Source organism: Melozone crissalis, unplaced genomic scaffold (assembly GCF_028551555.1).
Source record: "Melozone crissalis strain CALT ecotype California unplaced genomic scaffold, PUWL_Pcris_2 ptg000029l_1, whole genome shotgun sequence".
NCBI classification, from domain to species: domain Eukaryota; kingdom Metazoa; phylum Chordata; class Aves; order Passeriformes; family Passerellidae; genus Melozone; species Melozone crissalis.
In genome coordinates this window covers 1,223,482-1,240,157 of record NW_026535807.1, presented here as the reverse complement: position 1 = coordinate 1,240,157, position 16,676 = coordinate 1,223,482, and the positions used below count along the sequence as shown (strand labels likewise).

The following is a 16,676-nucleotide window of genomic DNA, read 5'->3' as shown; positions in this document are numbered from 1 at the left end:
GCCCACAGGGCAGGGCCCGGCGGTGGGCAGGGCTCCCGGCCCGGGCCTGTCCGGGGAGGCCGCGCCGCTGCCGGGCCCCGCCCTGACCCTGCGCCGGCCGTGCCACGACAGCCCCTCGCCGCCCCGCCCCTTTAACGCCGCAGGGCGGTGCCTTTGAGTGACATACCGCGCGCCCAATGGCCGGAGGCCACTCCCTCCTCCGCGCCGTCTCCACCAATAGCAGCGCAGAGTGGGCGGGCGTTGGGACGCTCCCGACCCTTGTTTCCCTTCCGCTCTTAAAGGGGCCGCGGCGCGGCGCGGGCGGCGCCGCTGCGCTATGCGCGGGCGGCCATGCGATGGCGGTCGGTGGTGCTGGGGCTGCTGCTGCTGCGGCTCGGGCTGCAGGCGCTGCTGGCGCTGCTGCCCGCGCTGGCCCGCGGGCTCTGCCTGCACCCGCGCCTGCCCTGCCCCGGCCCGCGGCCGCCAGCCCTGCCCGGCCCGCCCGCGGGCGCTGCGGGCCGCGGGGCCCGGCTGTGGGGCGCGGCGGCGGGCGGCGATGAGTACGAGCGGCGCTACAGCGGCGCCTTCCCGCCGCAGCTGCGGGCGCGGCTGCGGGACGCGGCCCGGGGCATGTTCGTGTTCGGCTACGACAGCTACATGGAGCACGCCTTCCCCCGCGATGAGCTCGACCCGCTGCACTGCCGCGGCCGCGGGCCCGACCGCCGCGACCCGTGAGTGCGGCCGGCAGCGGGGAACGGCTGTGGGGGGGACGGCTGTGGGGAACCGACCGGTGGGGAGCGGCTGTGGGGCCCTGCGGGGTGGGCACGGCTCCGGGCTGGCATCGCTCCGTGTGTGCCTCCCTGGGGGTCAGGCTGGGCCCAGCCACGGCGCAGTTGGTAACGGCCATAAGCTAAAATACAGCGAGTTTCACCTCCGTATGAATCGGGGAATGGTTTGGGTGGGAAGGAACCCTAAAGCCCACCCAGTGCCACCCCTGCCATGGCAGGGACACCTCCCACTGTCCCAGGTGCTCCAGCCCCAGTGTCCAGCCTGGCCTTGGGCACTGCCAGGGATCCAGGGGCAGCCACAGCTGCTCTGGGCACCTGCGCCAGGGCCTGCCTACCCTGCCAGGGAACAATTTCCTGTTAATATCCGGTATAAACCTATTCCCTTTAAGCTGGAAGCCATTTCCTTTTATCCTGTCACTGCAGTCCCTCTCTGTATTTGTTGTAGCTTCCCTTCAGGTACTGGAATGAACTTTGCATAGTGGGGTAGAGCTGTGGAACAGCTGCCCAAGGAGTCATGGAGCTTCCCCTTTTGGAGACATTCCAAACCTACCTGGATAGTTCCTGTGTCACCTGCTCCAGGTGACCCTGCCTGCACAGGGGGTTGGACTGGATGATCTGCACAGGTCTCTTCTAACCTTAATAATTCTGTGATTCTGCTCTTCCAGCTCCAACCTGAACATCAATGATGTGCTGGGGAATTACTCCCTGACGCTGATCGACGCGCTGGACACGCTGGCGGTGAGTCCTTGGTGTGGGGACACTGCCCTGGGCACCCTGGGACTGCCCTGGCTGGGGCAGCTCCCCAAGGCTTGCCCAGGTGGTGCAAACAGCTGGATCATGAGCTAACAGCTGGATCAGAAACCAGCAGTGTCACATGGGGTAACAGAATGAGAGCAGTTGGAGGTGGCAGCAGAGATTTCCTGAAGAGACAGAGGAAATTTTGGAGCTCCTCCCCAAGGTTCAGACGAGATCTCTCTGGGATTTGCCCGGGGTGGGTGGATTTGAGCTGGAGCTGCTGTGAGCTGCTGAGAGGTCCATCAGGAGGAGGGTTCATTGTGTGCACAGTGGCTGGAAGAGCCCTGGTTGTTTCACTTGGCAGAGAGGGCCTGACTGACACACTGGTCTGTGTGAAGTGGTGAAAGGAAGGGGGGGAAAACCTGTACGGCTGCTTCTCACCTGCATTTCTGCTAAAACTGAAAGATAACGTGAGGAGCAGCTCAGTTCTGTGTTAGAGCCAGGGCATGGGCTCATGAGGAGGAGCATTTTCAGAGACCCCAGCAGTTTGACTGTTCTCATCTGTGCAGCCAGGGCAGGCTTTGTGCCTTCTGGAGTGTCAGGGCTCACTGATGTGCAGGAGCCACAGGGATCTGTATCTCCTCTGGCTCTTTGGGATATAAAACCCTTCCCACTCCACCCTGGGCTGCAGCAGTGGTGAGGAGCTGCTGGAGCAGAACTGAAAGCAGAAGTGAGGGAGATGTTGGGTTTTACTGACAGAGAAGTTTGGGATCTGTGCTACGTGCCTGATAGCAGTGCCTTCCTGTCCTCATCACCAGTGGGGCTGTGCTTAACTTCTTTTCTCACATGTAAAGGTTCTGCTTGCTAAATCTCCTGTGTTTCAGAAGCTGCTGCATGGGGCAAGCCTGTTCTGCTCCCCATTGCTCAGACCAACACATGATGCTTCCCCACTGGGTCTGGGTGATGGGGACAGCTGGCACCTGGTGCTTTTGTTAAAAATGTAGGTATGTCCCAGCCTTTTCATGAGCTCAGGCAAGCAGGAACCTGTGTTTTCCTTCCCCATTCCTGCTCCCCAAAGCTCAGGCTGAACTTACATGTCTCTGGATGCAGTGGAAATCAATTCCTAGATTAGACCTGTGGGAGTCAGGCACAAGGGAACTGCTGGGTGTGCAGTGCTGGGTCAGGAGCATGAAAGGTTGGACTGGCCTTTGGTCAAATAAACATTCAATCAAACTTCATTGTTCTGCGAGTTGTGTTACGTTTTAAGCTAACCTTAACTCTTGAACTGATAGTTCAGGCAGTTTGGATACTCAGTGTGCTAAATCTGACTGCTGGGTTAAGATGTTAACTTGCCATTCTCTTCCCCAAGCCTCTTCTGAAGCAACAATTGTACAAACTAGCTTTGTTTTTCTGTAACAGGTAATGGGAAACTCCTCAGAATTCCAGAAGGCAGTGAAGTTGGTGATTGACACAGTTTCATTTGACAAAGACTCAACAGTCCAAGTTTTTGAGGCAACAATCAGGTATGTGGTGCTGAGTTTCTGTCTTTAAAGGTTAAAGATCTGGTGTGTGTGATTCACAGTGAAATCATTGATTAGGAGGTCTTTGGCAGGCTTTATTCCCTAAATGGTTCCTCAAGTAAGCTGTTTCTTAATCTCCTATGAAAATATTCCATCCTTTCATATAGGAAACGATTTTAATCAGTCCCGTTGAGCAGTGAGGCAGTGGTTGGCTCTGGGCTTGCAGCAGAGACAGATCTGTGCCCTGATCAACAAACAGCCCTGGGACAGCTTTTCCCTGCTCTGTTTTTGGTTCATGGACTTCTGCTCACTTTCATTTTCATTTTAGATGAAAAAGACTCTTCTGTGTTGGAAATGGGTGTAGATACTGTCTGAGTTTAAAGGGTTTTGTTTTCTGAGTGCCTCAAGCAGTGTTTATTCCTGCTTCACATGGCTAGGCTTTCTTTTTTCTGGGTACTGAGTTTATGCAACACCCTTTCTGCCATTTGCAGGGACAAGGAGGTCTTCACTCCTAAACAGATTTGTTCCAGCAACTCCTGGGTTAGGTAAATTTTGCAGAACCAGGTTTTGGAACTGTGGCTGACAACAGCATGACTTCTACATGTGTTCACTACTGCTGGGGGAAAAGCCAGGTCATTTTGTGTAGTGCCTGTAAGGAGCACAAAGTCATAATTCTGTCAGACATGACAGCAGTAAGGTGTTTAGGTGAGGAATGAGCTTCAGAACAGACTGAGAACCTGGATTTTCCTTTTCCCACAGGGTTTTGGGAAGCCTGCTGTCTGCCCACATCATCATTACAGACACCAAGCAGCCCTTTGGTGACATGACCATCAAGGATTATGACAATGAGCTGCTGCACCTGGCTCATGACCTGGCAGTGAGGCTGCTGCCAGCCTTTGAGAACACCAAAACTGGCATTCCCTATCCTCGGGTGAGTGACAGCAGCCCTGGGGAAACAGGCTCAAAGCAGTTTCACCTGTGCTGCACCTTCAGTTTGGTGCCCTTTTATGTGCACTTGGGGTATTGAGCCTGCCCTAAGTTATTCTGAAGTGACACAGGGGAAACTGCCCTGAGTTTTGGTGACATGGATAGTACAGTTTGCTCCTTCTGACTAGTGAATGTTTTCCCTGGGCTGATTTTCAGTGTGTTTATTGTTCCCTGTGGCTCAGGAGTCATTTGTTCCCTTGCTGGTTGGTGGAGCATTCCCTGCCCTGTGTCACACAGCAGCAAACAATGCTGTCAGTAACAAGGAGTACTGTAAAGGCAAAGACAGGAAAGTGACTCTTTGGGGACTTGCTACTAAAACAATTCTGTTAGAATAAAACTCTTCTGAAATATTTATCATCCTGGGCTTGCAGTTTATAATTTTCCTGAAGACTGCTCAGTGTGTCTCAGTACTCTGGGATTCCTGGATGCTGCAGCCTCTTGTTTTAAGCAGATGCAGTTGGCAGGGAGGAGGATGTCACTACCACTGGAACAATCCGAAACTGCAAAACTATAATTAGCACTTGCCTGGCTGCTCTTAATTTCTGGAGACAGCAGCACTGCTTTTCCCCCTGTAGAAATGTGAATTTAGAAATGTGAATTTTCACTTCTGTTCAGAGCCTGGTAAAGCAGCTGAGGGTGCTGTAACTTCCCTCCAGCACCCTGTCCCATGGGGAAGGGGAGGAGCATCCACTGAGGAAGCTCTTGGTTTCACCAGCACAAACTGAGGGGCAGCAAAGAAGGAAAAGCCTGAATGTTTAGTGGAAGGCATGAAATGGTGAAGTTTGCAAGGGTTAGCAAGTATAAGAGAAAAATGAGGCTTGCCCACTTTAGGCATGCTGTTGTAAAGCTGGAAGAAGAGTGTCAGGAATTCTACAGGAAAGCTTTCCCAGTGTGCTGGTTTTGTGTCTCTGTGCACGTTCCATGCTGCACTATGTGCACCAGAAAGGCTTGTGCTAAAGGGAGGGTGCAGCTGTGAGCACAGCTGGGAGTGCAGCCTGTCCCTGCCCACAGGTGAACCTGAAGAAGGGGGTTCCCCCAGACAGCCACAACGAGACGTGCACAGCAGGAGCTGGGTCCTTGCTGGTGGAGTTTGGGATCCTCAGCAGGCTGCTTGGAGACTCCACCTTCGAGTGGGTGGCCAGGAGAGCTGTGAAGGCCCTGTGGAGCCTCAGGAGCAATAACACTGGACTGCTGGGTAAAGTCTGGGTGCTGCTGTGTCCTCACGTGTCCTCACCTTTGTCCTTCTGCTCCCTCTGTAGCTGTTCACTCACGTTCTCCTTGTGTACCCGGGGCTTGTGTTGAACTAATGGCACTTTGGGGCTTTCCAAGAAAAATGGAGTCTCTGAAAGACTCCTCAGGGCACAGGTTTTCAACTCAAATTTTCCACAAAACTGGGGAATGGAACTGAAGGCCCTGATTTGTGTCCCCATTAATATAATTCAGATTGGCAGATAACTCAAAGTACTTAAAATAACTGCATGTGTGTGGGTGTTCCTCAGATGAATGCACCGCTGTAACACTTCATCTGATGTTAATCTTTGATTCTTCCTCCTTGGGAATTTCTGAACCCGTGATATTGCCAAGTCTTGACTGGATTGTTTCTCTCTGATATACTCAGCAAGCTCAGACTAAACTTGTTGTTTGTTCTGAAAGGAAATGTTGTGAATATCCAGACTGGTCACTGGGTTGGAAAGCAGAGTGGACTGGGAGCAGGGTCAGATTCGTTCTATGAGTACCTGCTGAAGTCCTACATCCTCTTTGGGGAAAAGGAAGACCTGGACATGTTCAACTCTGCCTATCAGAACATTCAGAACCACTTGAGGAGAGGGTATGTGATTCATGTCAGCATCAATTCCTTGAGCAGTGGATCCTCCAGCAGGATCTGAAACACATCTGTTTGTGGTGCTTTGTGTCAGGCTCTAGAAAATCTGTTCTTAAATCCCCTTTCCGTGGTAGTCTCCTCATTCCTCAGCAGCTGATGGGGTGCAGAGAAGCCAGACTGCTTCCTGTCCCATTTAGAAATGTTGAGAAAAGTCTGGCACTGCAAAAGAAATGTATTAAATTGTCTGCTTTGTTCTTCTGAAAGCCTCATCCTGCCTAGCATGACTTTTGGTAGAAATTCTGCTGGCAGAGCTCTAAGATATGATCCCTGTATGAATTAACATCCCTTTATGAATTAACTCCTCTGAGAGCATGACAGTGTTTGGGTTCCTTTCACAAGGGGCCCAGCAGAGCAGAGCAGTGCCTGCCTGAGCTGTGGCAGTGTGCTGTGTGCTGCCCAGGCAGAGGCACTGCCCTGCCTTGTCCCCTGCGTTGTCCCTGCATTGTCCCCTGCATTGTCCCCTGCATTGTGCCCCTGCGTTGTGCCCCTGCGTTGTGCCCCTGCACTGTCCCCTGCATTGTGCCCCTGCATTGTGCCCTGCATTGTGCCCTGCACTGTCCCCTGCATTGTGCCCTGCATTGTGCCCTGCATTGTGCCCTGCACTGTCCCCTGCATTGTGCCCTGCACTGTCCCCTGCATTGTGCCCCTGCATTGTGCCCTGCATTGTGCCCTGCACTGTCCCCTGCATTGTGCCCTGCATTGTGCCCTGCATTGTGCCCTGCATTGTCCCCTGCATTGTGCCCTGCATTGTGCCCCTGCATTGTGCCCTGCATTGTCCCCTGCATTGTGCTCTGCATTGTGCCCTGCATTGTCCCCTGCATTGTCCCCTGCATTGTGCCCCTGCATTGTGCCCCTGCATTGTGCCCTGCATTGTGCCCTCCATTGTCCCTCCATTGTCCCTCCATTGTCCCCTGCATTGTGTCCCTGCATTGTGCCCCTGCATTGTGCCCCTGCATTGTCCCCGCACTGTCCCTTGCATTGTCCCTTACATTGTCCCTGCATTGTCCCCTGCATTGTCCCCTGCATTGTCCCTTGCATTGTCCCCTGCATTGTCCCTGCATTGTCCCCTGCATTGTCCCCTGCATTGTGCCCCTGCATTGTGCCCCTGCATTGTGCCCCTGCATTGTGCCCCTGCATTGTCCCTGCACTGTCCCTTGCATTGTCCCTTGCATTGTCCCTTGCATTGTCCCTTACATTGTCCCTGCATTGTGCCCCTGCATTGTGCCCCTGCATTGTGCCCTGCATTGTCCCCTGCATTGTCCCCTGCATTGTCCCCTGCATTGTGCCCCTGCATTGTGCCCTGCATTGTGCCCTGCATTGTGCCCCTGCATTGTCATTGTTCCTGCATTGTCCCTGCAGCAGGGAGGCCTGCAATGAAGGAGAAGGGGACCCTCCCCTCTACGTCAACGTCAACATGTACACGGGCCAGCTGATGAACACCTGGATTGACTCTCTGCAGGCCTTCTTCCCTGGGCTGCAGGTGAGCTGTCCTGCTGGGAAAGGCCATGTGGGAAGGCCCATCCTAATCCTGGCCTGGGAGTGAGCCTGAGTCCTGAGCTGGGAGTGAGCCTGAGTCCTGAGCTGGGAGTGAGCCTGAGTCCTGGGCTGGGAGTGAGCCTGAGTCCTGAGCTGGGAGTGAGCCTGAGTTCTGGGCTGGGAGTGAGCCTGAGTCCTGAGCTGGGAGTGAGTCTGAGTCCTGGGCTGGGAGTGAGCCTGAGTTCTGGGCTGGGAGTGAGCCTGAGTCCTGAGCTGGGAGTGAGCCTGAGTCCTGGGCTGGGAGTGAGCCTGAGTTCTGGGCTGGGAGTGAGCCTGAGTTCTGGGCTGGGAGTGAGTCTGAGTTCTGGGCTGGGAGTGAGCCTGAGTTCTGGGCTGGGAGTGAGCCTGAGTTCTGGGCTGGGAGTGAGCCTGAGTTCTGGGCTGGGAGTGAGCCTGAGTCCTGAGCTGGGAGTGAGCCTGAGTTCTGGGCTGGGAGTGAGCCTGAGTCCTGAGCTGAGCTCCCACCTGTGGCTTTGCAGAGTTCAGTTCAGCCCTGCATTAACACAGCCATGTGGGGAGCCCTGGCCTGCTCTCTGCTAGATCTGAGATTTTCAACTTCCCTCTTTTAGCCTCAGCATTTGTGTTCTGTGCTGTGAGGCTCTGCTAGAGCTTTTACTGCAAAGAGTGAATACAGTAGTACTCTTGGGGGGTTGTTTTCCGTGTGTTTTATGGGAGAAGAGTTGTTTTAGGTGCCACACTCTCATCTTTGCTGGCCTGCAGCACTAAGTGTGCGTATCTCTGGCTGCTCTGGTGCCCAGGTGTTGATAGGGGATGTGGAAGATGCCATTTGCCTCCATGCCTTCTATTATGCCATCTGGAAACGCTATGGGGCTCTCCCAGAGAGGTACAACTGGCAGCTGCAGGCCCCAGATGTTCCCTTCTACCCCCTGAGGCCAGAGCTGGTGGAGTCCACATATCTTCTGTACCAGGTATCTGCCTTCCCTGAGCTGCACGTCCTGGCTGGGCCAAAAAGCTTTTGTTCAGGAAGTCACTTTATCCCCCTGACCTCTGGCCAGCTGAATTGTGGCAGCCCTGGAGCTGCCTCCTGTCCTGTGGAGTCTGTGGGCAGGCACTGCAGGGTTGTGCAACGTTGTTGTTCTGGTGTTTGCTTCAAAAACAGCCTTTTTTATAAGGCAAGCAAAAACAACACAAAACCACCTTTTCTAAAAGCTGCTGGCAGATTTTTACCAGGCAGAGACCTGTGACTGCTCAACCAAAATTGCTGAAGTAAATGTAAGAGCTTTCCTTGCAATGCTGCCCAGGCACAGCTACAATAAACTAAAATAACTGTCTGCCTACAAGGAGGGGATCAGAGAGTTTGGATTTACTGCAGGTTTTCCAGGATTTGCTCTAAAGCAAATGTGAGAAGCTTGCACTGGCTAATCCAAGTCATGCTCCCATAGAGATAAGTTTGCTGATACAAGACTCTGGTACCAATAGGCCTTTGTTGTGTTATTTTTACAGGATTTCAAAATTGCTGACTCTAACTCTTGTCTGTCTTCCTTATTTAGGCCACAAAGAACCCGTTTTACCTTCATGTGGGAATGGATATTCTGCAGAGTTTGGAAAAATATACAAAAGCAAAGTCAGTCTTCAATGTTCTTTTCTTCTCTCAGTGCTATATATCTATATTTTATTCTACAAATATTGTATAGAATCCAGTCTGCCACATGTAGGTAAACCAGAAAACCCAGCCCTCCTTGAAAGCCACAAGTGATGATTTATTTATTGAGCACTTCTTTCTTTCCCATCTGAAAATGAAATTATAGTCCAGTGGATAACTTTATACCTTTGGAATTTTATCACTGCCTTTCAAAATGCACTGCTGATGATCAGCTGCTAAAAACTGCTGAAAACAGTAGTTGGGATTTTTCCTAGGGGTCCTGCAAGATTATTTCTCCCCTCCTGGTGTTTAGCTGAACTGAGGGATGGCCCCTAAGGCAGATGCTGTTGGATATCAGCTTCCAGTCAAGACAGCAGCAGTGAATCCTGACTCTAACACTGAGTAGCTGAACTTCTTGCAAGGCTCAGGGGGAAGACAGTGAATTTTTATTCCTTTTTATTAATTGACTCATTTTCTAGACAAATGTGTGATGGCTGGCCAGGTCAGGCATTGCTGGTGAGTGGGGTTCAGGTGATCACAGACCAATACCCAGTGAGTGCTGCACAGCACAGCTGTTCCATTGGAGCTTCCCCTGGCTGCTGGGACGCTCTGAGGTGAGGGGGTGTCTGAGAGCAGCAGGGCTGGAGCTGATCCCAAACCCTGTCCAATGTTGCAGGTGTGGCTATGCCACGTTGCACCACGTGGTGGAGAAGACCAAGGAGGATCGAATGGAGAGCTTTTTCCTCAGTGAAACCTGTAAATATTTGTACCTGGTACGTGTGTGCTCCTCACTGCAAGGCACTGCACAAAAATTGCACAGGAGTGGGCAGGAGTTATTAAATTGGGTTGGGGATGGGGCATCATTAATGACAGCCTGCTGGGCTCTGGGGTTTGTGTGTGGGAGTGATTCAGCTGAGCTCCTCTTCTTTGACCTCACCGCACTCTCTGAGCTGCAGCAGCTGCCCAGGTGTGGTTCCTGCACCTGGAGAGCTGCAGATCTTTGGGAAGAGGCTGGGAAGGAGAGGGAGCAGGACTGGAGGGAGCTGCTGCTCAGCTCTGAGCTAAGTGCTGCTTGCAGCCCTCCTGCCTGGGGCAGCCTCTGCTTTCTCCCTGCTGGGCTTTGGCACTCACCGGAGAAAGCATTTGGGCTGGCATTGCCTAAACCCCTGTTCTCAATCTCCTTTAGTGCAGAAAACCAAATAAATCTGTGACTGAGTGGATGCCAGCCTAGAAATGCCTCACAGAGCAGCTTAGAAAAATAAGGGCACTTTAAGTTGTGTGAGAAGTCTTTCTTTTGCTCTCCTCTTCTAACTACTCAGATCAATCCCTTGCATTAAGACTATTTATTTCCATTTGCTCCAGCATTATTTAGCACTAAAAGGTATTTTTGTGTGATCCTTCAAAGTGTGAGTACCTGTTCCCAGCTGCTTGTTACTGGGAGGTGAAGGATGGGGCACACCTGCAATGGCTGTCTGTCCCATCTCTCCTTCAGCTGTTTGATGAGGAGAATCCAGTGCATAAATCTGGAATAAGTTCATGTTTAGTACTGATGTAGTACAGTCCCTGTCTCTCCTGTCTCTCCTTCAGCTGTTTGATGAAGAGAACCCAGTGCATAAATCTGGAATAGGTTCATGTTTAGTACTGATGTAGTACAGTCCCTGTGTCTCCTGTCTCTCCTTCAGCTGTTTGATGAGGAGAACCCAGTGCACAGGTCTGGCAATAAGTTCATGTTCACCACTGAGGGCCACGTGGTGTCTGTGGACGGGCGGTTCCGGAGCTCGCTGTGGGAGGACATCCTGCCTGCAGGGGAGCACGGCCTCAAAGCCAAACCCTCGGAGCCCAAGGCAGCCAACTTCAGCTCCAACGTAAGCAACACACTGCCTGGGGCTGGGGAGGGGCAGCCAGGACACACTGAGCCTCTGGGAGGGCTAATGCAGAGAGTTCCCTTTAGAAATGTCAAACACCTGAGGAGCTCCCCTGAAATGCACTTTCTGCAGCAGCATAAATGGCATCATGTGTGGGATGCTGGTGAAGGTGAAACCTGTCCCCTTTGAAGTGTTTTGCAGCAATTGTTTTGCTCTTTGTTAATTTACTTCCAATTATTTTTCCCTTCCCCTTTTCTTTGCCCTTAAAACTCGCCAGTGTTGCTGTCAGGGGCAAAGGGAGAAGCAGAGGGTCATCTCAACCCAGCTTTGTCTTCCTCAGTGGGGTTTTGGGGGATGTAAAAGGGGACCTCTCTCAGCAAGGCCTCAGCTGGCCCCAGAGCTGTGGCTGCAGTGCCCATCACCAACCAAAACAGATCTGGTTTAGTCGCAGAACGTTGGAGTTGAAAGGACCTTAAAGATCACCTCATTCCACCCCTAGTGGGACACCTGCCACTAGAGCAGTTAAGGACAATTTAAAAAATATCTCCTGGTAGGTTCTGGTGTGGCTCCTTCCCTCCTCCCCACAGAGCTCCAGGAAAAGAGCATTATTTTAAACGTTCACAGTTGTCATAGTGAAGGAAATCTCAGTTGCACAACAAGCTGTGCTGTGTGTTTGGAAGCTGCAGCCTGCACTGAGGAAACACTTGCTGCTCATTTGTGGGATTTGTGCTGCAAGTCTGCACAGAACAAGGGAAAGTTGGGGGAAAAAGTGTTATTGGGTACAGTTTTCTGTACTGGGAGGATCTGAGGGGATTGCAGAGGGGATGGGCTTGCTTGGGTTTGGATCTGAGTCTTTAAAAAGATGTAAATTTTCTCAACAGTGTAACAGAGTCCCCGATGAGAGGAGGTACCTGCTGCCCCTGAAGAGCAACTACATGAGGCAGATCGACAGAATGGTGGGGCTGATCTGAGGGACTGCAGGGGAACTTGGGGGAGCTTGGCATGCTCTGCAGACATTCCTCCCCTTCAGCTGCCCCCTGCAAGGCTGGGTCCCCCAGTGTCCCCCAGTGTCCCCAGTGGACACCCAGGAGATGAGCTCATTCCTCCGAGCTGGGGTAACCTCCCGTGCCCCCTGAACAAACAGCTCTTGTTTCAAGACTTCTATGAGAAATGTTGTTGCAAATGAAGGCTGAATCTATTTTAAAAGAAAAAGAAGGCAAATTGGCCTGTGCCACTTAGCTGCCTCCTTGTAGCTGTGTTACAAATGTCCCTCTAGAGCAGGGTCTGCTGTTTAATTTGAAATGATCTCGGGGCTTGGGGAAGGAGTGGGGAAGTGCAATTTTTTACACCAAGTTGAACTATTGAATTTTTCTGACTAGCAATACACAACCTAAAGGTCTACTCAGGTAGGAACCCACTGGGTTTGCTGAAACAAAACTGCTCTGTGTACTCTTGGAGAGATCAGTGCTGGTGGTGTGAGAGCTGCTGGCAGAGTGTGACATCCCTCCCAGCCCCAGCTGATAGAAGCTGCAGGGCTGTGAGAGCCTGTGGCTGCAGAAACCAGTGATCAAACCAATCCAGGTGCCTTTTTGGGAGGGGGAATTGCAGAGCCACTCAGGCAGAAGTTCCCAAAGTTTCCTTGTTTGCCAAGTTTTCAGTGCCTTTTCAGGAGAGATGCTGCTAAGAACTGGTGTCACAGTACATGAAGAACAAACTATTTCACATTCCTGACAGGATTCATGTGTTAGTGCCTTAAGTTCTCTTCACTGCCAGGGAAATCTGAGCTTCCTTGGGAAGATGGAAAAGTATTTCTGATGAGTGGGTTGCAAAATACAGCGGAACCCAAAGTCACTTAAGAAGAGGTGTTTGGAGTTTTTTTGAAGATACTGGAAAAATATCTGTGAACTTTCAGGAAGAAGGCAGTTAAGGGCTTGAGGGATGACAACAAACTGAGGCCAAAACAACTATTTTAAATATACCAAGTTGGGTTTTTTTTCTGGTCGTTGTTTATATACTTCTAACTTTTGACTACAGTTGAAGTAGTAGAATTTCATTTTTGGGTTAATGACTTTTAAATTGAGGCATAAATACGAGGGCAACTTGATCTGCTGTATTTTCACCTTCTTACAACAACATTGGTTTTCATAAACCACGTGTTGCAACTCAAAACATTTCTAATAAATATGAAGTTTGTGCTGGAGAGGTTATTGTTGGAATCTTTTAATGTACAGATGCATCTCAGGGACTTTGTTGTAGAATCTTCTATTCCATGATAGTTGAATCTTGTATTCAGGCAAAAAAAAAATTATCATCAAGTCTTCTTAGTGTTATTATGTGTGTTTGAGGGGATGAAGGGTTGGAGGGGGGACAGGGAAATAGGTTAAAATTTCCCAAAATATTGCAATAGAATGGGTTGCCTTGGTGTTTGAGGCAGCTGGTGATTCCAGCTCCTGTGGCATTGGCTTTGCCAAAGGTGTTTCTGCAGTGTCTGAGTTTGTGTTTCAGGGGAAAGCGGGACTGGAGGTGCTGCGATGCAGGGAGGCTCAGGCAGTGCTGGGTGCAGGGTGAGCAGGGCAGGAGGGTGGCAGGGGCACTGCTGCCCTCACAGAGCTCTGGGCTCTCGGTGCTGCTCCTGGGCCCGCCCTGCCCAGCCCAGCACCCCCAGGGGCTGGGGCAGCTCACGGGGTGGGCAGAGTGTGGGGATGGCCAGGGTAACCAGGACAGACACACCTGAGGGTTCTGGTGGCTCCTGCTGCTCCAGTTTGTCCCTGGCTCCCAGTTCAGCTCCCTGGCTGTGACTTGGCCCTCTCCCTGTGATGGTGATTGTGACTGTGCTGTCTGAGCTCCCGAACCCAGGGAGGCTCCCAGCCCAGCACTGTGCACAGAATCCATTCCAGAGCTTTCCAGAGACAATTCCAGGACTGGGAGGAAGTTGCACAACTCCTTTGCCATTGTGTTTTCCTTGTGATTGCCAGGAGTAGTGAAAGGTGGTGAGAATGAGAGCAGCCCAGACAGGAATTGCAGCTTTCCAGGCAAACAGGGTCAGCTTCCCTTGGGAATTGGTGTGGAATTTCTGCTGCCAGGTGATGTGACAGTCATCTTTCCATGGGAATGCTTTTATCCTCCCAGAAGCTGCTGGTAAAAGACACTGTGTTCCTTCAGGAGCCAACTTTTCTCCCTCTTTGCTCTAAAACTGCTTGGATACGTTTTTACTCTGTAAGGACAGGGCACCTGTTGTGGACTAAAATGAGCTTTTGTACAAGACAATGGCATCAAAATGGAGCTGATAACAGTGCTGGAATCATTTGCTGAAATAGACTCTTGTATTTCTTGGTATCATGTGCAATATCAAGTTTTCTGAACTGAAAGTGCCATGTATGCTTAATTGTTATTTATCCATGAAGTATTTAACTGAGGAAACTTGGAAGAGGACCAAATGTGCTTTCATGAAATGTCCTGAATTTTCAACACTTGGCTTGCCTTTTGCAAATCTCCATTAAAAAATAGTGTGTTTGACTACTCTGATGTGTGTTTGTCCTGTAGGGGATCTCCCTGCACCCTCTGTACACTGGGATTTCATCTGGTTAGAGCTGGGACAATTCCATTTATCCTTCCTGCAGGAGAATAAACCCACCTCAGTTTCTTCTCCCCCTGTTCCCCCTTCTCTCCATGAGGGTTTGGGGACAGCTGAGAGCAGGGATTGGTGTGGGATAAGTGAAGTAGACTCATGAGCAGGTCCTGACCTCCCTGCTGGGATTCCCAATCCTTTGTCCAGTCCATGGAAAACCTGGAATTCTGCACTGAGACCCTTGCTGGGCTCTCTCCAGCCCATGGAGAACCAGCCTGGGAAACAGCTGGTGCTGGGTTTGAGAACAGAACGTGGAAATGAGCTGCCTGACCATCACTGTGATTTATTGTTCTCCTTTGCTGCCTTTCCCTCCTGGATTTGTTTTCTGTCTGATTGCCATTATCTCTGTGCTGTTTCCTGGCTTGCAGCGCTGGTGAGTGGCTGTTGGGGCTGGCAGGACTTTTGCTGTGTCTGGATCAAGCTCCACGTTCCTGGGAAATGTCTGTGGAACACTGGGGATGGGGATTCTGCAGTGGTTCTGAAGTTCCTCTGGGTTTTTGGATAATGAGATCTTTGCCTCGCTTTACTTTTGCTGCATTCAGATTTCTAAGAGGCAATTCCAAAGTGAGTGTAAAGGGGCTGAAATGCTGATTTTGGGGCAAGCACCCCAGCTCGGATGGTTTTCTCCCTGTGGCTGCACATTGATCAGCGGAGTCTCTGCTTGCTGTCATTCCTTAGCTTGTCACCTGCCTCATCTGCTCCCACAGGGTTGAGCAGCTCTGAGTGCTTTGCTTGCAGCTTTTCCAGCCCACATTTCAGGAATTATCTCCAAAAACGCCACTCTGCCATTGTTGCTTTCCTGAGAGACTGGAGTGGAGTAGGATCGCTGGTGATGCAGGATTTAAAATCCAAAGATGAGATTGCAAACTCGCTTTTTTAGGGTGAAATGCAGGAGAGCAGCCGGGTTTCAGAGCCGGCCAGAGCAGTGCGGTGCTGTAGCTCCGGCTGGCTCCAGCAGAGCCCTCCCTTGTGCCACGGTTCGGGGCTTTGCATGAGCACCGAAACCCCGCTGGCCCCAGCGCCGGGAAAAGCAGATTTACAGCTGGGAAAAGCAGATTTACACCTGGGAAAATGCGGGATCAGCGCTGTCCAGAGCACCCCCGGGAGGGAAGGGACACTGAACTTCTCATTCCTGCAGATGTTCACCTTTATCCGGGCTTGGAACTGCGTTTTGGGAGGGATTTTGTGCCCCTGATCGCCTCTTGTGTGGTTTATCCACCTAAAGACACCTATAAATGTTGCCTGGAGCTGCTGTGTGCCCTTCAGCCTCCTTTGTGCCCACACTGATGAGAGGCCGCTGCTTTGGAACCATTTTACTGAAAAACCTTTTTTCCCCCAAAGGTTTTGTTGCCTGGCAGTTTGCAGGGATGGGGAGGAGGAGAACTCGGGAGCAGCCCCAGCCCAGCCTTGGTCATGAGGGCTGGATTTACTGGGGCCAGGGAGGAGTTCCAGTCCCCATGGGGAGCAACTGGTGAGACTGGGAGTGCCCCAGTGCCCCCTGCCCTGGGGACAGTGGAGGTGGTGGCAGAACTCCCTGGAATTGGGATATTGTGGGGAAAAACTCCCTGGAATTTGGATTATTGTGGGGGGAACTCCCTGGATCTGGGATATTGTGGATTTGGGATATTGTGGGGAGAACTCCCTGGAATTGGGATATTGTAGAATTGGGATATTGTAGAACTCCCTGGATCTGGGATATTGTGGATTTGGGATAGTGTGGAATTGGGATATTGTGGAATTGGGATATTGTAGAACTCCCTGGATTTGGGAGATCATGTGTACAACTCTCTTGGTTTTGGACATTGCGGGGAGCACTCCCTGGACTTTAGAGATTTTGGGGAACACTCTTTGAAATCTGGAGATCATGGGGAGATCTCCCTGGAATTTGGAGATCATGGGAAACACTCCCTGGAATCTGGAGATTGTGGGGAGAATTCCCTTGGCATTGCAAGATCACAGGGAGAACTCCCTTGGCTTTTCCACACTCGAGGCAGGTGCTCTAAAATACAAAAAACCCAGACAAATTAAGCGATGGGGAAAAAAAAGGAATATTTCAGTTTATTAATACTTTTGAATAATTGAAATCACTCGCTGGGTAAGGCCCGGGGCCTTTCCAATAATGGCAGTCTGCATACTGTTAATTATTTATAATG

General features: G+C 51.3%; 1 protein-coding gene across 2 annotated transcripts; it reads left to right on the top strand.

Annotated features, from left to right (window-relative positions):
* The first annotated feature begins 330 nt into the window (after window positions 1–330).
* EDEM1 (ER degradation enhancing alpha-mannosidase like protein 1) lies at window positions 331–13,399 on the top strand. Of its 2 annotated transcripts, XM_054281168.1 has the most exons (12): window positions 331–710; window positions 1,433–1,505; window positions 2,922–3,025; window positions 3,782–3,953; window positions 5,021–5,204; window positions 5,663–5,837; window positions 7,251–7,371; window positions 8,186–8,356; window positions 8,939–9,012; window positions 9,707–9,803; window positions 10,713–10,895; window positions 11,777–13,399. In XM_054281168.1, the coding sequence occupies exons 1-12, from the start codon at window positions 331–333 to the stop codon at window positions 11,864–11,866; spliced, it is 1,824 nt and encodes a 607-aa protein (XP_054137143.1). In that variant the 3' UTR covers window positions 11,867–13,399. The 2 variants fall into 2 exon arrangements, with proteins under 2 accessions (XP_054137143.1, XP_054137142.1); XM_054281167.1 differs by lacking the exon at window positions 11,777–13,399 and having other exon boundaries at window positions 10,713–11,764.
* The last annotated feature ends 3,277 nt before the right edge of the window (window positions 13,400–16,676 follow it).